The following is a 23,682-nucleotide window of genomic DNA, read 5'->3' on the forward strand; positions in this document are numbered from 1 at the left end:
CTTTCTTTCTTTCTTTCTTTCTTTCTTTCTTTCTTTCTTTCTTTCTTTCTTTCTTTCTTTCTTTCTTTCTTTCTTAACCCTTAACTTCTGTGTATTGGCTCCTTGGTGGAAGAGTGGTAAGGGTGGGCAATGGGGGTTAAGTGACTTGCCCAAGGTCACACAGCCGGGAAGTGTCTGAGGCTAGATTTGAACCTAGGACCTCCTGTCTCTAGGCCTGACTCTCAATCCACTGAGCTACCCAGCTGCCCCCAGAGGGCACTTTCTTGCAGAAAAGAGTGAAGGATAAACATCAATCATTATCTCTATCACCCTCTGCCCTAGTAATTCTTCTTGGTTCTTTTCCTGCCTAACTAATAGAGCTGGGCCAATTGCCCAAATTCAGAAAGGAGTTGGCTTAGACCCATTCAATTAAATTCAATTTATAAGCATTTTATGAGGAGTCAGCTGTGTCATCACTATGTCAGGTATGGTGAGGGGTGCAGCACAAGATTTAAAGAAGCCTTGATCCCTGTCCTTGAGGAGTAAACTGTCTTACATACATATTCTCGATTTTCTGGATAGCATGTGGTAGAGAAAAGAACTCTGGATAAAAAATCAGCAGTATTCTAGGTTGGATCCCACTCTGTAACTCTCTAGCTCTCAGTTTCTCCACCTGTGCAAGTAAGGGGAATGAACTATAGAAGTGTTAAATAGAAATTATTCCCTTCAGGTTGCATAGTAACTTAGAAAACCACAAATTGACATTATCTATGTTGTATAGCATTTTTATTTATTTTGTTAAACATTTCCCAGTTATATTTTAACCCAGTTCATGCAGCACTCTGGAGTTTGCAACTGCTTGCAACCTGAGGGCCTCAAGTTTGACACCTCTACATATGGTATCCGAGATAGTTTCTGGAAATGTTAAGATTTTCTGCAACACATCCAGGGCCATCCACATCAATGTGCATTTACCATCTCTGGACAGCAGAGGGCAGTGGTTTTGCAAGCACAGGAAGGAGATTGATCTAATACAGCTGAGAAACCTCACCAGCCTGGAAAACTGGGAGGAAGATATATTTAAAACCAGATTTTCCTATGACAGACAGAACTGCCTCTATCCCAAGGGATGCTGGGTTTGGTTTGGGGACAAGTCTGGTTGTGTGGGTTACTCCAAAGGGAAAGCTGAAAAAACGATGTAGGTAGAGACTGATCTTTTTGACTAGTGAGTGGGCTGAACCGTTCCCTGGATTCTGAGGGGAGGTCAATGGCAAGGGACTTCACTCTCAGCCCCATCCTGCCTAACCTGCAAGTGAAAAATAATGTGGCTGTTGGCAGGTTGCCACCTGAGTCTTTTCAGAAAGAGAAGTTCAAGTGGGTTGTTCATAAGACTCATTATGCTTTTGAAGACAGTGTGGGCTAGTGCTAAGTACTGAACTTGGCATCAGAAAATCTGGGCTAGAGTCCTGGCTCTACTCATTAGTCAAACACTAATTCCCATTGCCTCTTTGATCCTGTTTTCTCATCTAGAAAATAAAAATAATAATCACTCTTACTAGCCTCCCAAAGCTGAAGTGAAGAAAATGCTTTGCAAATATCCTGGATAAATGCGATAAATTCTTTTAAAATCAATGCCAAAAGTCTCGCCTCTTACCTGGATGAAGGGTTTTCTGCTTGCCCAACATCATAAAAAAACTAGGTCAGGAATCCAGGAAATCTGCCTTCTTCTGTTTCTTTCTTTTTGACTCATCCTGTCACTTTGGGCAACCGAATTCTGATTTTGAAAAATGTATTGCAAAATATACTGACTATGTAAGTCACATGTCCTCTCTCATTTTTTTATTTGTAAGAAGGGAATAGTCTATTCTTTCTTGATCAAGAACCTCTCTTGAAATATGTTCTAAACTAACTGAAGTCCCTCTTCCACTCATAAAGAATCTAGGCTCAGTATTCTCTCAGCCAATCAGGAGTCAGGTTCCCTTAAAGGGATGATGGGAGAATTAGATGAGTCAAAAGTTATTAGTATTAACCTAGAAAACCCAGCAGTCTTAGAAGAGAGGTGATAGGAAAATGCACTGATTAGTCAGCCACAGCAAATCTTTTGGCTTCTAACCCTGGGGCAAAATCCAGGGAGAATTTGTCAGAAAATGGGTGTTTCAGAAGAATTTCATCAACTCAGTTCTGGAAGTAAATGATTTAGTCATTTAGACAGCCCAAGGAATCACATATTAACTGTCAGAGCTTCTAATCCAAGGCAGAGGAAATAAATAGCAAAAAGGAAGCATTCACTAACACAAGTAATCAGACATGGCGGGTTGAATGAATTTTGCAAAAAGACAAAAAAAACCCCTCACATTTAATGTTGTAGCTGACACCAAAATGTTGCTCTCCAAGTTTTGTGGCCCACCTCACATACGGTATTTTATTGGGTTTTTCAAGGACTGCCCTTTGTTAAGACTTTAAAAAAATTGTTTTTTAACATTCACTCCCCCCTAGTTAAGGTAGACAATTTTTCCTCTTAGTAACTAAGGGCAACCTTTAATTGGCTGAGAAAATGCTGAGCCTAGATGCTGTGTGAGGGAAGGAAAGACTTTAGTTTCTTGGGGACATACTTCAAAAATGGACCTTGATCAAGAGAGATAAATCACAAGAAAACTTTTGAATGGTTAATAGGAGTTCCAGAGCTGAAGATAAGTAGAAGCCAGCCCCTACCATGTCCCTTGACTTCTAATGCTTGCTGCCTTAGAGACTATTAAGAACAGACTCCCTATATCATTGGTTGAACTGAGGTGTTTTATTTCACTCCCGCCTGAAGAGCTCCCTTACTATTGTGTATTCTTTGATCTAATCTAACTTTTGCAACTTCTCTGGTTTCTATTTACTATTCTGCTTGGATAAAAAAGATTCGCATACTATTTGATGTTTGTCATGGTCTTTTATGAAACCAGGACTTCATGAGAGGGATTAAAACTGGAAATATTAAGTTATAACCCTTCTGCTGATAGTAATCAGGGTAACTTGTTACTAGTTACTAATTCTAGACTAAGTTTTTGAGAAGTAGCTTATAGATACATCTAGCTTCAAACCCTTCTTGAGGATAGGAGAGATTTACCAGCCTTGGAGGTCCTGGATCCTTTCTGTTCCCCTCCCATGCCCTGAGCTAGGATGATGGTCATGAGCACAGCTCTCCTAGTCTCCACAGAAATGGGCCAGATCATATATATCCATGTTACCTTTAAACAGAAAACACTCCACAGATACCTTCCATGTCCAGTTGAAAAAGAAATTTGGACTCAACTAGAGGTAACAAACCTAAATTACCCAGCAAAATGCCCACGAGATTACCCAAAGTTATGAAGGATCATAGGAAGGAAGGAAGAAACTTGTATTTTTTTGGTCTCAAAAGAACCATTGGAATGGAGTCATAGGACTTAAGCAATCCTAGATCTGCTACTTACTACCTGTCAGGCCTTGAGAAACGAATTCACCTTGGAGGGCTTCATTTTCCTCATCTATTAAATGAGGGAGTTGGCCAGGTGATATCTAAGATCCTTTCCAGTTGCAAATCCTATGATTTCATGGAAAGAAACCTGGATTCGGAGTCAGGAACTACAAGTTCTAGTTCAAATCCAGCTCTGCCACTAACTAGTTATGTGACCACGAAAACTATAAAATAAAGAAGTTGGATTAGATGATCCCTTTTAGCTCTAAATCCTATAACTTTCCTAGTCATCTCCAGGACCAGCTTTCTCCCCTCTCCTTTTCTACTTTACTCTGATCTCTTTACTTTTCTTGCTCTTCTTTCTCCCTTCTCCCTCCCCACTGCTCAAAAGTGATACTTTCCAAATTGTACAAAGCCTTGGATTATAATCTGTTTAGCCTATTAAATTTTAGTCTATGCCAATGGCAACTCCTAGCCCAGCATCTTTAGTCTTTTATCAGCCCCATCTCCATTAGCATCTCATTCTCCCCAGGCCTTAGGAAAAGATGCAATATTAGAGCAAGAACCACAAATCTACCACTAATCCATTTACCCAGATCTTGGGGGATTTTTTCCCCACAAGTAAACAGATCAGTTCTGAATAATAGTTCCTTCTTAGGTAGTTATTTAAGATATGCAAAGTGCTTTATTGGCAATACCTGGAATCAGGAAGACCTGGATTCAAATCCTGTTTTAGATTTTTACTAGTCTTTTCATCCTAGGCAAGTCATTGACTCTTATTCAGTTTTCTTATCTGCAAAATGAGGTAGTTGGACTTGATTTGGCCTCTTCCATCTTTTCTAACTAAATCTACAATCTTATATTAGGCTTAGAGGAGTAAAAGGACTTATCCATTCACTTTTGAACCTAATTCTTCTAATTTCACCTTTTTACCATTTGTATCTCCTGCATCTCCCTTGCTCACTGTGGAATGAAGCAGGAGTTTCCCCTGGGGAAAAAAGATGGAGACCCCAGGAAGCCTTTATGAGGAGATAAGACATGGTTCAATTTAGCCTCCTAAGCACACTGATTAGCCCCATTTCCACCACAGACAGTGCGGCGAATTTGAGAAATGAGAAAAGCTCCTGCCTTTCCACTTTACCTCATGAAATCAAGTGAGAGATAATTTCTAAGTTTGTGTAAACCCCATTTCCTCAATCTCAGAAAAGTGAAATCTCTTATTGGTATAGTTTCTATTGAGATTTAGACCATCTTCCCATTCTGTTCTTGTTTTTTTTGTTACTCCATATTGACAATGAACAAATTTTATGTAAGCTGGCATCATTCTCGTCTCCTGTTTTGTCTGGCTGTTGGCTCCTTTGTCTCACTACTGGATACTTCCTTGGGAAGGAGCAGCATCCAGATCCAGCTGGGATCCTTTAATTGCTGACTCGGAACTGCTATTTCTCCCCATTAAAGATGGGTGAGAGACTCCACGGGCAGTTCAATTAGTTCTTGTCTGAGAGTCACAAGGTGAAGACACCAGAATCACAGGAATTATAGAATTTTAGAGGCCATCTAATATAGCCCCCTCATTTAATTTTATTTTAAAAATACATTTTATTGATTTTACATATTTATTTTGACCACCTTCTCTTGAACTCTCTTTTGTGACAATGAAAGCAACCAAGCAGGAAACATACAAAAACATTTGATTTAGAAATATAACCAACAATGTATATACTATTGTTATAGTAGTATAGAGTAGGAAGATGTATTATCTGTTCTTTGGGACCTTTAATTATTCAAAGTTCAACTTTCCTTCCAATTGTATTGTTATAGTTACTGTGTTTATTGTTCCCTTGGTTCTGTTTATTTTGCTCTGCTTCTGTTCACACAAATCTACGTTTTTCCAAATTCCTCATTTGTAATTTCTTACTGTGGAGCAATATTCCATTAAATAATAGTCTCAATCATTTCCTAGTTGATAGGCTTTTCACTGTTTTCAGTTCTTTGCTACCATGAAGGGTTTCCATAAATATTTTGACATGTTATTGGACTTTTGAGTCTGTCTTTGACATCCTTGGGATATATGCCCAAGTAGTGAGATCAATGGGTCAAAATGACTATGGACAATTTAGTTAGGTTTCTTACATATTTCCAAATTCATATCCAGTCATATCTGACTCTCTCATACGAAAACTGAGGCCCAAAGTATTAGAATATGGAGGTATTAAATGGTCCTACTTTTTTTTTTCAAATCTAGGGTTTGAAACCAGCTCCTCTGTTATTGCTCTTCCTAATGTACTACATTACATTTCAAAACTGCACAAGCTATGATGACACACAGTGCAACTTTAGTTAGAATTTACATCCAAAGAAATCAGATTTGTTCTTCTAGCCCCAGAAATAACTATTTGATCCAGCTTACTCATGACCACCAGGTAGCTTCTACATGAGAAATTCTAAGAAGACATTCAACAACAAACTTTTGTTTAATGAGAACAATTAAATATTCTCAATATTCCAAAGAAGGTATTAGTGGAAAGTGAAAATAAATTATAACAGGATGAGAATTTTTTTGTGGCTTTTCTCAGCTTAATAGTGCCTTCTGCCATGGGGAACTGACAAATCAAGGCAAGTTGTACTTGAAAACCATGCTTCTGATAATTGTTATTACAATGTAGATGAAAGAGAGGGTAAGACTTAACTTCTGTGTTTAAATATATTGCTGACCATATTAACAGGGTTAATGGTTCAGACAATATATTAGTGTAGTTAGGAAAACAGGTCCTGGCTAAAAAAGACCTAAAAAGAAATAAAGATGTATGAGTAATGAAAATTAGGCAGCAATATTAATAGCAGTTTAATTGTTTGGTTTCCATGGCAATGTTTTTGTTAAGAGTTTCATTTTACTTGCCACCAATGTATGAATGGGGTTCTTTTGGAGGATATAGATATTAATTCAAAGATAAATAATAACTACTATAGAAGTTACTTGTGATAAACATGGAGAAAACTCATTAACATCCTATTGCCAAGAATTTTTAAAAAATCAATTATCCAGAGAAATTGTCAAGGCAAATCCAGTCAGTGATTAAAAATGGTATTCTTACAATCTCTTTGTGGGGAATCAAAATTCCATTACTCACCACAGGAACTCAATCTGTGTTCATTGATGGTGGGTTTTGTGCCTAGCTCCTTCAATGACCCTATAGCAGGGGTCGGCAACGTATGGCTCTCGAGCCATATCTGGCTCTTTTGAGGGCCAGGTATGGCTCTTTCTGCAGGAGCCATAAAGTCAATTTTTTTTTTCAGGCGCTGTTACAGGAGCGCGCACTGTGAGCACTGTATGGCTCTCATGAAATTACATTTTAAAAAATGTGCCGTTTATGGCTCTCACGGCCAAAAAGGTTGTCGACCCCTGCCCTATAGGATCATAGGAACATTGATTTCAATCTGGACAAAATCTTAAAATATCATCTTGTCCAGCCCTCTCATATTATAGTTGATGAAATCAAGGTCTACAGAAATTGACTTGCCTGAGGTCATGTAGGTAAGAGGTAGGTTCCAGTCAACGAAGTTTAGCTGCTACTCAGCCTCTCCTTCTGTCTCTTGAATTGTGAGAATGTTTTATTTGTAATTGTTAAAACCAAGGAAACACTTTAATAAAAATAGGCAGATAAGGGGGCAGCTGGGTAGCTCAGTGGAGTGAGAGTCAGGCCTAGAGACAGGAGGTCCTAGGTTCAAACCCGGCCTCAGCCACTTCCCAGCTGTGTGACCCTGGGCAAGTCACTTGACCCCCATTGCCCACCCTTACCACTCCTCCACCTATGAGACAATACACCGAAATTAAGGGTTTATTAAAAAAAAAAATAGGCAGATAAGAAGCAGTAGTGAACTTTGAGGAAGGAACATAATTACACCTGGCTCTTTTATTTAAAATGCCTCTTATTTTTTATAGCTGGAGTATGTCTTCCATATGATTTTAAAAAAATCTGTGTGCTAAATCTTCCTTAAGAGAGGTCTAAGTATTTTAGGACAAGTCTGAGAATAACTCGGATTATTCTTTGCTATAAAGGATGGCTCTTATTAATTCAGAAGTGTAAGCAGATGTTAAATTTTCACTCAAGTTTTGTATGATTGGCAACTCAATGGCCATGTGGCTTGCAGACTCTATCAGTTGGTAACAATTAGCCATGGGTTAGTTCCAGACATACACCTCAAAGTATGGCAGAAACTCTATGCAAACAAGCAGTTAGAAACCCTCAAATTACGTCAGGTCAAGGGAGTTATTTTTGCTAAAATTACTAGAGATCAATAATTGTAAGAACTAAGTAGGATGTAAGCTCTCAGTCTCTGGTGGGGGATGGGCACACAAGGGCCAGTAATAGTAGAAGACTCTCCCCAGGAAGAGGCAGGTCCTGCTGTTCTTATTTGAGGGAGAAAGGCCAGTGATTACACTGAGAGGATTTGACTTATTCTCCCTCAACTCGATGGTTCAGTTGAGAGAAGGAGTATCCCTACTAGAAGAGATGTTTCTGGCTAACTGGTGAAGTCCATAATCAAGGACAAAGTGATAAAATCAAAAGGGCCTACACAACTGAACTTCCCTGCCAACTGCCAGACCTTGATGGAGATTCTCTCTTTTTTTTTTTTTTTTTTTTTTTTATATATATATTTTTTTAAACCCTTGTACTTCGGTGTTTTGTCTCATAGGTGGAAGATTGGTAAGGGTGGGCAATGGGGGTCAAGTGACTTGCCCAGGGTCACACAGCTGGGAAGTGGCTGAGGCCGGGTTTGAACCTAGGACCTCCTGTCTCTAGGCCTGACTCTCACTCCACTGAGCTACCCAGCTGCCCCCTGGAGATTCTCTTTTGGTGAGTCAATGTATTATAGCCTTTCCCTACTAGAAGAAATCAAACACTATCTGAACCATAGAATAACTTTAATAACAAGGGGAATAGATGGAGAAGGAATGATTGTAAGGAAATAGGGAATAGGAGGTCTCTATGGCTAATTAATTGAGCTTTGGGGCTGGGTTCACTCTGGCCAGGTAAAGCCCACCCCCCACCCCCCAGTACTTCTCTATTCTCTATCTATAGCACTAAGATCTAGCTAATAATGTAACTGAGTAAGCTTTAGATGTAAAATTGGTATTGTTGATTGAAGGTCTGTAGGGATAGTGATGTTGGTCTCAATAATCTGCCTGCAAGGTAGCAGTAGTCTGTTTGAATGTGGGTCAGTCAGGACTGGATGTCAAACAAGATTTGCAGGGTAATAGCATGAAGCTCTACTGGAATGAAGTATTGCTAAGGCCTAGGAGTCTGGTTCCTACCACCCTCCACCCTAGCTCCCCCAAAACCCAGAGAGTACTCTGCTTTGGAGGGTTTCCCCTTATATGCCCTGGTTCCAACTGCCCTCAACTTCCCTTGGCATCTTGGGGTTCCTTGATTTATACCCCACTTGAGTTCTTATCCTAACAATAATACCGGTTTTCATTTCACAGAATTTTAAATTAAAATTCTGCTGGAATATTGCTTACATTTTATCCTATACTGTTCTATGCAACTAACTCTATGTCCCCTTCTCCCCCAACACACACAAAAAAATCCTTGACTATGCTATATTCTAACTTATTCTAACTACCTATGAGCTAAGATGGGTAAAGGGAAGAATTAGGGTTTTCAAAGGATATACAAGCATTATAAGTATAACAAGTATAACAAACAAAAGTTAACACAAGTATTCACCAATAAACTTTTCAACAAAACAATGTCTACATTTACAAAACTGCAATAAATGCCTTAACTTACTTTCAAATAAAAAAACAAAGCAACATAACTGTTTTACTGCAATGTGAGCAGACTAGTTCTACAACAGGAACTATTACTTAAACAAGTAAATTAACTTATCTAAGTGTTAATAGAATTAGTATTTCTTAACCTGGTATATTATGTTGAATTGGGTCAGATTTGCAATGGTTGATAATGGAGTCAGAGCAAGCAGGATGCTGCTATCCTACCAGAGGGGAGGGGTAGGGGTGGATAGAATTCTTCCCCTTCCCCCTCTTGAAACACTCAGAAGGAAATAACTGTTAAATGAATCCCCTTTAGGTCTAGTAATGGAGACTGAACAGGCTAGACTAATTCAAGGCTAAGTTGGTTGATAGATAGGAATTGATCCCACTGAGATTAGCAACTTCCACTGTTTAAAGATTATTCCCTAAACCCTGAGATAGATAAAAGGTTCAAGTTGTCTTCTCAATCAGCAGAACTGCTCTCTGCACAACAGTTGTTCCAGTGCTAGCTTAGATGAAGTTTTTGCCAAGGTAATGTATGTTGGTGGTAAGTATAGCTTGGTATAACCTCAAACAGTCTCTCAAATTCAACTAGGAAAAGGATTTATTAACTTCAGGAAAACAGGGAGAGGGGAGGTGGATTTTAGGAATGAGGAGGAGGTAAGCTATCTACAATCTCAAATAAACTTGTTGGCTTCACTGGGAAAGTGCTTTGAATAACTTGACTTTATCTCACTCACAAACTAACCTTTCTCCTAATCTAATGTTACTAAGTTTAAGATGGTGAAGGTAACTTTGATTGAAGATTGAGATCTTGTAAGTGAAATAGTATTTCCCAGTGCTCTCAGCCTGGTATAGTCTCTATGGAGTAAACCAGCAAAGTAACACTCTGCTCCCTGAGGTCAGAGATGAGCTAACAAAAAGCAATGCTACACTTCTTCCCAGCCTCCCTTGAACCCCAAAAGCAGTGTCCAAAGGGTCCTTGCAAGTTGGGTGTCTTGGCTTTTATACCCAGGTTCTTAACTGCCCCAACTGCCCCCCTCTCCTGGAGTTCTGGGGGGCACTGTGGAATTCTGTGAGGCAGCTTTAATCCCACTTAAGATCATGGATGTTACTATTACTTAAACAAATAAATTAACTTATCTAAGTGTTAATAGAATTAATATTTCTTATCCTTGCTATATTAGTATGTTAATTTCCTATGCATGTTTATTCTTTATCTATCCTATATATATTCTTATTACTTTCCCTATTCTGACTGTCTATTTTTTTCCTACTCTATCTTTCCCTAAGTTCTAAGCTATTAGTAATTCTTAAGCTATGTATACAAGGTTAGTAAATACTATATATATATACACACACATATATAAATGTACAATATATACATTATGAAACTTTTTACAAGCAAAGTCCATAGTGATGTTAGCCAAACAGGGAAATCTTCTTATATGGTTAAGATCACATATGACTTTTGCAACTATTTACAGAATATACATTCAATATTTACATGTGGTCTTCAGACACTTGTCTGAGTCCATGTTGAAAATCAGTTCTATGTTGTGTATCATGTGCTATTGTGTTCTGATGCATGCACAATACTTACCCTTTGTTGTTTGGTTTCCTTGTCAGCACTGAATACTTCTTATCTTGTCCGTTTGTGTAGTGTTGCATGCAATCCCATCATGTGATGTTTCATTTGTGCATTATATAATTCGACGCAATAACCTTACATAACTCATTTCCTTAGTCCTCTTCTTGCAATTATATTATAAAGTTCACAGTTCCTTGTCAGTTTCTTCTCTTTTGTGTTGCTCCTGCCAATGGTCTTTGCAGTGAATAGATTCTTCTGTTTTTTGGGCTTTCATATGTTTCTGGAATCACATTTTGACTGTTGTAGATACTTGACTGAAGCTTGTCACCTTCTTATTCTGGATCTGTTGTGTTTGTGTAGCTGTAGTTGTGTTGATTGTGTTATATAATTATTTTTGTGTTGCACTGATTTTTGATTTTATGAATAATTTTTGGTATCTCAATCTTCATCATCTGTTATATCATTACTATGTTGGTCTAATTCAGTTGTTATTTCTGGGGTTTGTTTAGTTGTGTCTCCTTTTGCTGACTTCACGTTATTGATGTGAAACCATGGATCTCTGTTCTGCACCTTCATGCTTGTAGGGGTTGTCAGCAAAATTTGATATGGTCCTAGTCATTTGGGATCTATTATGGGTTTCTTGATAAAGTTTCTGATATATACCATGTCTCCTGGTTTTAGGTTGTGAAGGGAAAAATCTAATAGAACTCTTTGGTGTAAAAGACCCAGTTTGTAACTCATTGAGTCTTTCCTGCAAAGCCTTTATGTACTGAAACAGTTTGCATTCAGCTCCTAGCATGGATAAGTGAGCTGTTTTTTGAGTTGCACCATGCCATGGTGGGTGACTATACAAGAGCTCAAATGGTGATAGGTGTGTGTCACCACTGGACTGGCTTCTCAGATAAAACAGGACTATCAGGAGAGCATCTATCCACTTCAGATGACTTTCTGAACAGACCTTTCCAATTAGTATTTTTATTTGCCTGTTAAATCATTCAACCTGCCCCGAGCTCTCTGGGTGATAGAAACTGTGGTAAATTCTCTTTATTCCCAAAGTTTTATAAACTTCCTGCAATACATACATACATATATATACATGTACATATATATATATATATATATATATATTGCACAAAATGCAACCCACAGTCTGAATCAATTTTTGATGGAATGGAGACCTTGGGATGATCTCTCTTAGCAGGATTTTCACCACAAATGCAGCATTGTTCTTTTTTGCTGGATACACCTTCGGCCACCTTGTCAGTCTATCGATGATGATGAGGGCATACTTATCCTAACATAATGTATACCCAGGATGGGCAGCAATTGCGAACATTCCAATCGATTAGATGCTCAGTAGGACAGATTAATGGATTAAGCATCACTTTGTCAAATCTAAACTGCCTGAAACCATAGGTTCAAATACTACAGAGAGGAACATATGATTCTTTTATAGCCCATAGAGGGAGAAGGAACCTTAGGATATCATCTTCAAAATATGGGTTAATTAAAGGAACTATCATTACCAACAAATTAATTCGCCACTTACAACAAGACTTCAGGTATTGAGACCTACACTTTTCATGAGATTACAAATTTTATTCTTTTGAGAATTAAATATTTAGGGCCAGGAGGGAACTTAAAGGTTATTTAGACCAGCAGCTCTCTTATTTTACAGATGATAATGGTCGAGCAACTTGTTGAACCAAGATGGTAAGTCCCAGAACCTGGATTCAAACTCTCAAACCTAGAGCTATTTCCTTTCTATCAAGGGCTCCAAAGGATTTAAAGATGAAGAATAATGTTTTGAAAGAGTTTGGAAACAAATATTGGTGAAAAAGTGGGTTATAAAAGATATGCATTAAGTTTGCAGATAATGTGAGATCAGTTTAGTAGAGAAAAGCTGGCACTAAGCTGGAGAGGAATAGAAAACATCTTGGATGATAAAATCAGAGTTTAACAGGATCTGCTATCTCTTAGTTAACTTATCAGAAATAACTTAGTGAAGTTCAATATGAAGACTCAATACAAATTGGTTAAGCAGTTTTAACAAATGTACAAGTAAGAAAATCAACTTGTTTTATGTACATCTACCCAACTCTTACCCCTAAGGCTGCACATGCCTCAACTATTTCTCATTCTGGAGTTTCTTCCCTCAATGTGTGGGGCCTTCTCACCTTAAACATCTCTGGGCCATGCTGGGCCCCTCATCCCACTAGTGAGTTTTTCTGGGTCACCTTTTTGGGGACAGGCCCAGACTGGTCATACTTCATTCCCTTCCTAGATGTGTTGTGCTTCTGACTATCTGGACTTCCTCACTATTTCCTTTTTAATTCCTTTTTTGTATTGTCTCTTCCCCATTAAAATGTATACTCCTTAAGAGTAGGGACTGTCTTTTTGCTTTCTGTTCTCAGCATTTCGCACAGTACTTGGCCTCACAAGTACTAATGGTTTGAGGTGTGCCTGCAGGTCTGCGAATACAGATTTTTAAAATTAACTGAACCATTTAAAATGTAGTTGGAAGGTTCACTGTCAGAATTCCCTGATGAATCTTTAGTATGGTAATTTGTAAATCCATGTTTTTATGGATTTTCAAAAAGCCAAGTCCATATATACAAATAAGGCTTAACAATTTTGTTTTAAGAAATTGACAAGCCAGGTGAAATGTCCACCTCTTAAAATCTGAGTTTCCTTCAATCCTCAACACAGATACCACCTCTGCAATGCCCCTTTCCTGATCCCAAGTTGTTAATATTCTCACCCATCTCAAGTTACCTGGTATAGTACTCACTTCTCTGTGTACATGATGTACCTCCCAGCAGAATGTAAGCTTCCTGAGAGCTGCTTCACTTTTGTTTTTGTATCCTTAGCATCTTGCATTTAAGTATACACTTGCTGAAGTGAAAGAAAAATGAAAGGAAAATAAACTAGTAGCCTGTTGCCATTGGGCATTAATTCCAAATACTAAAGAAGGAAACCTAAATTAAGGTCATTAAAGTCTCTGAAGAATTCTCTGGAAAAGGCTTGGAAGGAGTTTAAACACCTGTGGTCTAGACACTTTCTGAGCCATATACAGTTTAGTCAGATCCCCACTGGACCCTATACATAGGGAGTAGAACTCAAACCTCAATACAGTGACTTATTCAGATTCCAGGAAATTCATTCTGACCTCTAATATTTTTTACTTTAATATATTGACCTTTTCCCCATTCTATATATGAAGGGATGAATGATGGGTACCTGGTCACAGTATTTTTAAAACTAGCCCAAACCACAGAAGTTCATTTTCTTCCCACTTATTCCTATTCTCATTTTATCAAAGTAGTGAGAAAACCAAGAACAATGCCTAAATAGGAATGGTGTAAAAAGGGATTATGAAAGCATTATCGTCTAGTCAGGACAAAATCTGACCAGCTTGAACATAAGCAGGTGCTCCACAAGAATTTATAAGTATTACATATGAATGAATGAAGAAGTCACAAAAGTCTAACAGGGTTATAATAAGTGAAAGTAGTTGATATAATTTCACTCAGGGAAGAGAAAGCAGATCTCTAAAGAAAGGTGAGTTTCTGTTTTTATTTCCAGAGAGAAGAGGAAATGGGGTTCCTCTACAGTAGCATTTTAGCTTTGTAATTCTGACAGGAATTGTTAGTGTCAGAATAGGTGTTGGTGTTAGAATGGAAAACTGGTGTCTCAAGTCTCAGCTTTGCAAAAAGACCAGATTCTTATCTCTCGTTCTCTCTCTCTTTTTAAAAACCCTTACCTTCATTCTGGGAATCAGTACTGTGTATTGGTTCCAAGGCAGAAGAATAGTAAGGGCTAGGCAATGGGGGTTAAGTGACATGTCCAAGGTCACACAGCTTGGATGTATCTGAGTCCACATTTGAACCTAGGACCCCTGGTCTCTAGACCTGGCTCTCAATTCACTGAGTCACCCAACAGCCCACTCTTAGTTATTTTTAAGTGTTATACTGCCAGGTGAGGGAGTTCACTACATGATCACTCAAAAATGGATATTTTTGGCTTCTGATTCCACTGAGTTTTATGTCAAAGGGAGGACAGATTATATACATATATATATATATTTAAATTTAAAAATAACAAAGAAAAAATGTAATTGTTTTGTCAACATGAGAAGAATGAAGGGGCAGTGAGATAGCTCAATAGATAGAGGGTCAGGCCTAGAAACATGAGGTCCTGGGTTCAAACTTGACCTCTTCCTAGCACTATGACCTTGGGCAAATCATTTGACCTCCGTTGCCTCTCCCTTCCTACTTTTCTTCCTTAGCCCCATACTTAGTATTGATTTAAAGTTAGAAAGTAAGGGTTTAAAAAAAGAAAAGGATGAGACTATTAAGTAAAACAGCATAAATGGTTCATGTTGTCTCACTCATCTCACTTATAGCATAAGAATGAAATTGAATCTTCTCACCATTATGATTTGTAAATTTTTTTAAATGACATTTTCAAAAGGAAAGTTTGATATTTTAAAACTGAAAAGAAAATCAGAAAAGGATTTTATACAGTATTCCTGAACTTATTCTCTATAAAAAACATTGTCTACATTTGCTTTAAAAAGTTGGCTACCAAGACAATGACAGTTAAATAAGGTGACAAAAAGATTTTACTTCATCCCAACTGCTTTTCTCCTTCCTGTGTATGTGAGATCTAAAAGCTTTGCAAAAGTCTTTTATGGTCGAATGCCCCTCCAGCCTATCTTCTCATGCAAGTATTCAATTTCATGATGAAAACTGGAGAAATCTTCCTTAGTATTGACACTGGGCAAAATAAAAAAATTAATAAACCCAACAATAAAAGGTTATGGAGCCAAAATTTCCATAAGTGAGGATACAGGAATGATGTAATATTTCTATGCTGTCCAGGCAACACTCCCAAGAACTACTAATATCTTAAACCACATCTAGAAAAATCTGCCAAATACTGACCACCCCCTATTTGCTGAGCCAGCATCTAATTTTTTTTTCCTTGTCATGCCAAATCTACAATTTAAGGTAGTAACATAAATATTTAAAATACAATTTTTCTCTTGGTGTGCTCTGAAGCAAAGTAATTCTGTTTAGTCACCAGTACACTTACTATTCTCAATTAAATAAAAAAGTCAAATTCAGGGAGTAATTCACAGCACCTCACAATGTCAGATATCTAAGTGATATAAGGGTTATATATTTCTGGATTTCACACTGCTGTAAACTATGTAAAAGCATGTCTGCAAACAGTAAAGTATGTAAAAGCAGAAACATTATTTGTAGGCAATTTTTGGCACCTTTGGTAAATTCATACTCAGCTTCAGGCAACTTTTAAATAGTGTTAAGAAATCACTTTGGCTGTCCCTTTGTATTTTAGTGGGCTTCTTTAACATTTGGCAGTGTTGATTGATCCTGTATTCTTTTTAGTAAACAGAGTTTTCAAGATATAGCCTACTTCCCAGATAAGCAAAAAAAACGAGAGCTTCCATTTCCCTAAGATTCTGTACCAGTTAAAGAAACCATCTTTAGATCAAAAGTTCCATCCAATGCATAATGAAATTATTCTAAATAAATAAAACTTACATAATTACAGAATTCCATCAAATTCTTGTTTTAAACATTCCTAAAATGTTTAAAAATCTAAGAACAAAAATGAAAGTTCATTTCTGTTCAGGGGATAGAAGGGTTGGGAAAATCTTTGCCATGGGGTGGATATTATAATTGTAATCCCTTTTTGAAGAAAAACACAAAATGTCTCATTCATATAGTTTTAGAATAAAGATTACTAGAATATAACAGTTTTTAAAAGTAAACTTCATTTTGGGTCCTCCAGAACAGATAGTGAAATTTATCCTCACTCTTGACAGAATGGGGGAGAGGGAATGTTGTAGGATAGACTATTGTATATATTTTCAGATGAGGTCATTATATGGGATATTTTGTTTAATTTTTTACCTAATTTACTTAATTAAATTTTCTGTGTCATAAAGGAAATATTCAATTAAAAAAGGACTGAAATGACTGATATAAAAACAAAAGGTATCAATTAAATACTTTAAAAAATAAATTTCATTTTTATAACATGGCAAAAGGCATCTTTAAAATATAAGAGAAACATAAGGGAAATAAAAAGGAAAGGGAGAATAAATAGATATGCAAGAAGGCAGTAAAAGAACACTCAAAAACACTCTAGCACTTAGCACAGTGCCTGGAACATAGTAGGCTTTTAATAAATGTTTATTGACTGACTCAAAAAAAGATAACTACACAGAAATTGGAAGACATGAGAGATACACTGATTTTTATAGATTTTATATTCTACTTATACACTTCTGAAATACAACCATTAAAGTTATTTTAAGTTGCTTTGGGGCATAAAGAAGCCTGTCACCTTTTGGAACTTGACTTAAAACCATATGAAATTAAGCCAAAGCCTCTCCACCTCTGTAAAAGGTAATGAAGTTATCTATCTAATCTATCTAATGACCCTCAAAACTGTGGATTAGTTATCTCAAACTTTTAACAGGATCTTCCATAGCAAATGAATAAAAATACTCATTGGTTACAGTAAGAAAGCTTTAAAGTTTGTGAAATGCTTTATCTCACTTCCTATCTTATTTAAAATTCATATAAATAAGGTATGGATTCAGACTTTAAAACAATTTTTTGAACAACTGAAACTCACTATAGCCCCAAAGAGGGAAAAATCTGTCATTAAGCAAATTACTTAACCTCTCAAGAATTTAGTTTTCTCACCTATAAAAGGAAGGAGTTAAATTAGATGACCTCTAAGGTTCCTAAGAATCTAGATTTAGAATCCTATGATCCTATCTATTGCCAAATTAATCAGAAAGGACAGCTTTACAGAACCTGCAAATATTCAACACAGACTGAATTATTGTGCATGATGCAACAAGTCAGTTATAGTGAATCAGAATTTGGCACTTCTCACCCCTTTGCTTTTTACTCCATAAAAGTAGTTATGGGAAAGAACCATCCAGGAGATCTACACATTACTGGCCAGCCCTTCCAGAGTTTTACTTTCAGTATTATACCATTCCTTAGGGGTCAGCACAGACTAGTAGACTGAATCTCTAAATATTTACTTGGTTCTCAACTCTTACCTTAGTATCCTGAGTGCTTCTGCTAAAATGGATTTATCTATATGACTCATACAATGTAGAGACCTTAGCTTTTTGTTTCACTGCTTCTACTGAAACATTAAAAAAAAAAGTAGGTAACCTATTTTTCTAACTTTTCTATTCTTTTTTTTTGCTTTAGAGTTAATTGTGACTCAGTCATTCTCCATCATGCTATTTTTCCCCTTTGGTTTCAAAATAAAATTCAGAAAAAAATTAATAAAATAACTAAACTGTAAACTTCTTCCTTTGAGACAACTGTATCTTCTTATCTTTTATCAAACAGCTCTTTCTTCATAATAATGACATTCCCTTGGAAAGTTAACTATAATTCTTGCAGAAATAACAAACTTCCTCTAAAACAGCAGTTGGCATACCTTAATTATCAAACCATTGGCTAGGACTATGTTGGTCACTAAAAGAAGCTTACAATGTGGGATTTAGAATGACTGCTTTAATTAATTAGTTAAGATCATTTTTTGGAATGTGTCATTTTAAGTCCCCTATCCCTCTTGCACTAGAAATGCCCATAAACACAGACAAATCCCACCCATCTGAGGATAGTACTGCTTTATTTTGATGGGTGAAAAATAAGGTAGATGAGCCTAAAGAAATTCTCTCTTCCAAAGCTGTGCAACATCAATAAAGGCTTTTTTTTTTTAGATTTTTTTTTAAACCCTTGTACTTCGGTGTATTGTCTCATAGGTGGAAGATTGGTAAGGGTGGGCAATGGGGGGTCAAGTGACCTGCCCAGGGTCACACAGCTGGGAAGTGGCTGAGGCTGCCTGACTCTCACTCCACTGAATAAAGGCTTTTTAAAAAATTCTTATTTAAAAAGTTCTTTTCTCCATCTGGTCATGAGATACCAAGTGACTTGAAGGCATTCTGTACCCAGTTGTAAGACTGATTTAAATCCCAATCTCTTTAATTTTATAGTTTAAAATCAAGTTTGAAAGGAAGAACAGACTTTTTAGTGAGATGGCTCTAAACAAGTTTTCTTTTTTCCCTGAGCAAAAGTTGTTTCCTAACATTTGCCAGCCTCTTCTATTACACACATGAAAGGGGCAAGAAAATGACAAAACATACAGGCTCTTCTTGCTAAGTTCTTCACTCTCAGCATCTCTTCCTTCAGTGCACATTTAAGGGCTGTCCACAATTAGAAGTAAATAGATTACAACATAGTCAAAGCCTGTTAGTGGAACAAAAGGTGACCCCTTTCCAGGATGTATCTATCTGGAACAATTCTGACAACTGGCAAGACATTCTGTTCTCTTTAAGTATCTCATTTTTCAGGATCAGATGAGTTTCATTTTAAGTAGCATCAAAAGACTAAAATTAAACTTGGTTACTAAGAAAACAAAATTTTCTTCGAAAGAAACTGATATACACAAAACCCAGATTTTAGTTACCAAAGGGGTCATATCTTACACTATTTAAATATTAAAAGAGTTAAATATTATTAAGAACCATGCTTCCTCATTGAGGATTCACCTACCAAGTTACCAAAAATAATTATCTAAGGGGCCCAGAGTGCCAAGAGGAAAGGGCAGGACAGAATAACTAGAAGTGTGCCTTAATTGCACACTGGGTACTCAATATATGTTTGCTGAATTTTTAAAAGTAAATATACTTACAATTAAAAAATCTAGAGAAGAGACAAGCAAGGAGATATAAACAAGCAAAATGTTTTCAAATTTCATTTATGTTTCATGTATACATCAAGCAAACCTATGAGAATAGTGAAACTGTGCTCCTAGGAACCTCATCAGTCTTAAGTATACTGCAAGTAATCTTACTAGGGAACTTTGCAATGTTAACTGCTGACATTTTTTAAATGACACACTAAAGTCTGTCTAAAAATGGATACCTGCTGCTTATCCCATCTGATCTGTTTGCAAGAACAAAATGAAAATCTCCATACCGATGAAATATTTAGATTAGGAACTGTGGTAATCCCAAAGAAGAGATATGATAAGGCATCTCTTTATCTTCTTTGAGGAAGGGAAGGAATTATATCTGTTAACATTGAATATAATGGCATATTTTTTCAATGTGTTAATTTTTTGAACTGTGCTTTTTCTCCTTTTTTTTCATTCTTTGTTACAAAGGATGATTCTCCAGAAGGGAAAGAGGTAAAGGATATATGATATAGGAGGTGTTAAAAAAACTGTCTTAAAAAAACCTGTTCTAATAGCTTTCCTAAAAGCAATCACAAATAAAATATGGCATTTTCCTTGTCTTCAGCACCCTATGAAATACTTGGTTCCCTGCTCACTTGCAGGCATTCTTTGTGGTTCTACTTTCCTCCTAGTTATCCCAAACACACCAATGGGACTTAGTAAGGGGCATGGATGTAGTGTCCTTAATTGTTTAGTTTACAGTGAAGGTTATGGAAGGTTCCTTCCTTTTTTTTCTGGGGCTCACTGAAAAAGGGCTGAAGGGTTTCAGTTCATCAAGGTTATACACCATTCTCTCTGTATTACTCTATATGAACATTTAAGCATACTTCTAATTCTGATCAAGTGAGTATTGAAATATTCAGCCCACATTCCTGGTTTCAACATTGATGAATAGCAAACTATTATAGGACCTATATATAGGTTCTATATTCTGCATCTATATTCTCACCTACAAGTCAGAGAAGCTATCAAGTGAAAACTGCTTTGGCTTACTCTATGGGCCTCTTTCTATTTTTTCTACCATCTTAGCTAACTTCTATTTAATTAAACAAATTAAAAAACTCAAAGCAAAAATGTTACAAATAATAGATGTGCTATTTGATGTTAGGCTCCAAAGCATAATGAATTGGTTCTCTGGTTTACTTCTAGGATCTAGTTTTTTTAAATGGTTTTTTAGATTTAGAGTTTTAGATTTAGATTTAGAATTAAAAAACCAAGGACTTAGTCCTTTTGAACAGCAAAGAAAACCATTAAAAATGACAGAGAGATAAATAAACAAAAAGACAGTCAGATATATAGAAGAGGCATAAGGAGAAGTAGAGGAAAGTAAAAGGGAGAGAGGGAGGAGAGAGAGACAGAGACAGAGAGAAAAGTTCCTTTCTCAAATATATAAAAATAACTCTAGATATCATAGAGGACTTAACAGTTAAATTCAGTATCACCACTCAAACTGAGGACTGAAATGTTCTATATAAATATATTTACTTTTTTAATTAATTCATCTCTGGTTTTAAACTGTGGGAGATCTTTCTTCTACCTCAATTCCACTAGCTATTTCTATTACCTTGTCTAAAAGTTCTTTGTTGTGACCGTATGGTAAAAAAAAGTAAGGTAAATGGCTGGGAGAAGAATCACTTGTAGCTCTGTCTACTTTACATATGGAAGTGATATATTAAAACTAAAATATTTTTTTTTCAGAGCTTAAGAATGGTAGAGAATTAGGAAACATAGCTAGAAGTGACAGTCTTTGCTCCTGCGAAGAATCTCATCAGGGACACTGAAAAAGGATGCCTCTTTCTTCCATTCCTGACATAAATATCTTCAAGTTTCTTCTCATCTCTGCACTAACCGTGCCCCTATGGCCTACTGTAGCTTTGCACTCCTTGCAAATCTAAGGGTACATGATAGTGGCTTAAGCTCAGAATAACTGTGTGGCCAATTAGGCTCGGAGACAGAGGTAGTACTTAATTGATAATGAAAACAGTACTAGGGTCAAAAATGAGACCTAATGTTATTTAATAATCACACATATGTTGAGAGCCAGGCCCAGAGATGGGAGGTCCTGGGTTCAAATATGGCTTCAGACACCTAGCTGTGTGACCCTAGGCAAATCATTTAATCCCCATTGCCTAGCCCTTACCACTCTTCTGCCTTAGAAACGATACACGGTATTGATTCTAAGATGGAAAATAAGAGTTTAAAAATAAATAAATGAATAATCATATGTATGAAGCTATTTCCTTCTCAGTAACATGCAGCCTCATTTGTCTTTACTATTTACTCTCTTGTGAAGGAAAGGGACATTTTATATTAGGTAGCAGACCCTTTGTGTTAAACAAAGATCCCCGTTTTCATAAACTGAATGATAGAAGGACCCAGGCTTCTTCAGGAGTGAAATCAGGCAAGATAGGTACTCCAGGTCTGTTCTCAATGCCTTGTCAGAAGGGTATTGATGGGTAAGGAGCAAAGTAATTAGAGGAAATTAATGTTGTATATATATGGTACTAACGAGAAGACAAAGATATAATAATAGTTGCTTTATCTTCATAGAATGAAAGTTTTCACAGAATATTAGACCTGAAAAGAATCTTAGAAACTATCTAGTATGGAAGATTTTAATCTAGAGTTCATGGACCTCCAAGGAGTCTATGGATAGATTTCATAAGATCCATGAACTCAGAAAGGAAAAAAAGACATTGTTATTTGCATTAATATATCTAATTAAAATAGAGTATTTCCTTCTATTATGAATTTTACAAAAACAATTACATATTACAAGAAGGGGTTTATGTAGGCTTCCCTAAACAAATGGTTCCATGACACAAAAAAAGGTTTGATCTAGTTCAAACTCTTCATTTTACAAAGAGAAGATAACTAGAGGCTCAAAGAGGGAAAGGGTCTTGTTCAAGACAACAAATTAATGGTAGGAAAAGAACTAAGACTTAGGTCTCTTGACTTTCAATCTCAGACTCCTTCTTTATCACAACGAGTAAGGAGAAGTAGGGAAGGGGGAAAGTTCCCTCCTAGGAGAAAGAGAAACATCTATGGGATGGGCAGAGAAAAAGGGGTCAGCATTGAAAAAGCCCACCAAAGAAACAGCCAGAAAGATGCCAAAGAGTTCAGTCAGTTAGGTATCAGTAAGTGACATTAAAGGGATTGAACAGGTCCCAGTTGGTCAGGCGTCTGACCACACCAATCTGTTCCAACAGTCAAGGTACCGAAGATGTGAGGGACAGATTCAGGAGAATTAAGAGGTCCAAGCTCCAAGACTAGGGCTCAGAGAAGAAAGTAAGGATGGGGCAGTGGGAAAAGACATCAGACTACTGTATGTGGAGGTGGGGATGGGCTGCGCAAGAAGACAGAATTGGGATGGTGGTTCGAAGGCAGAGGTTAAGTCTGGGACAATGAAGCAAAAAAGGGGTTGGATGTCAGGGCTGGGGTGGTTGCCAGGGGTCAGAGGTTAGGATTGGGTAGGTAGTGGGCCTAAAGAGGGTGAAGGGCAGGGGTCGGCACCTGCAGCCCAGAAGAAGTTGTTGGCCCACACCATGGACAGCGCCAGAGGCTGGTCCAGGCGGCTGCAGGCTGCTGGTCTCGGTAATCGGGCAGGTGGCGCAGGATGAACTCCATGCGGGCCTTCCAGTGCTTCTTGCTCTCCGAGCAGACGCGGAACTGTACAGCAAACTCGGTCGCCTGCCCTGACCCCTTCAACTGCTCCTCCACCCGTCGCCTCTAACCATCGCGCTCCTAACAGAATCAAACCTGGAACCTGTCCTGCCCGACAGCTGCCTTCCCAGAATGCATCGCACCGTCACTGACCTCCAGCGACGGAGGCTTTTGCGCAGCGGCCGCTCTCGCCTTGACTGCTCTGGAGGACCTGATTAGGCATGGAAAACACGTCATCAGCCATCCGCCTGTGGGGAGGAGGAAGTGACTCAGAACTTGAACTGTTGATGTCACCGGTGTGACTTCCCAGTGTCATCTCCCCAGGGCCACTCGAGGCGTCATTGTTCCCAAGTGTTACTGTCACCTTAACTGTCAACATTCCAAATGTCACATACCCCATGTCATCTCCAGTCAAGTCAACAA

At 37.4% G+C, this 23,682-nt stretch overlaps 1 protein-coding gene across 1 annotated transcript in view; it reads right to left on the reverse strand.

The window, feature by feature from the left end:
* CDKN2AIPNL (CDKN2A interacting protein N-terminal like) overlaps positions 1-23,397 on the reverse strand; it is a 26,163-nt gene extending 2,766 nt beyond the window's left edge. The window contains 5 exon segments of the mRNA XM_044659923.1: positions 21,082-21,123; positions 21,125-21,206; positions 23,130-23,175; positions 23,178-23,325; positions 23,356-23,397. Coding sequence (XP_044515858.1) covers positions 21,082-21,123; positions 21,125-21,206; positions 23,130-23,175; positions 23,178-23,325; positions 23,356-23,397 — 360 coding nt within the window.
* Between the last annotated feature and the right edge of the window lie 285 nt (positions 23,398-23,682).

The sequence above is a fragment of the Gracilinanus agilis genome, chromosome 2 (genome assembly GCF_016433145.1).
Source record: "Gracilinanus agilis isolate LMUSP501 chromosome 2, AgileGrace, whole genome shotgun sequence".
Lineage (NCBI taxonomy): Eukaryota > Metazoa > Chordata > Mammalia > Didelphimorphia > Didelphidae > Gracilinanus > Gracilinanus agilis.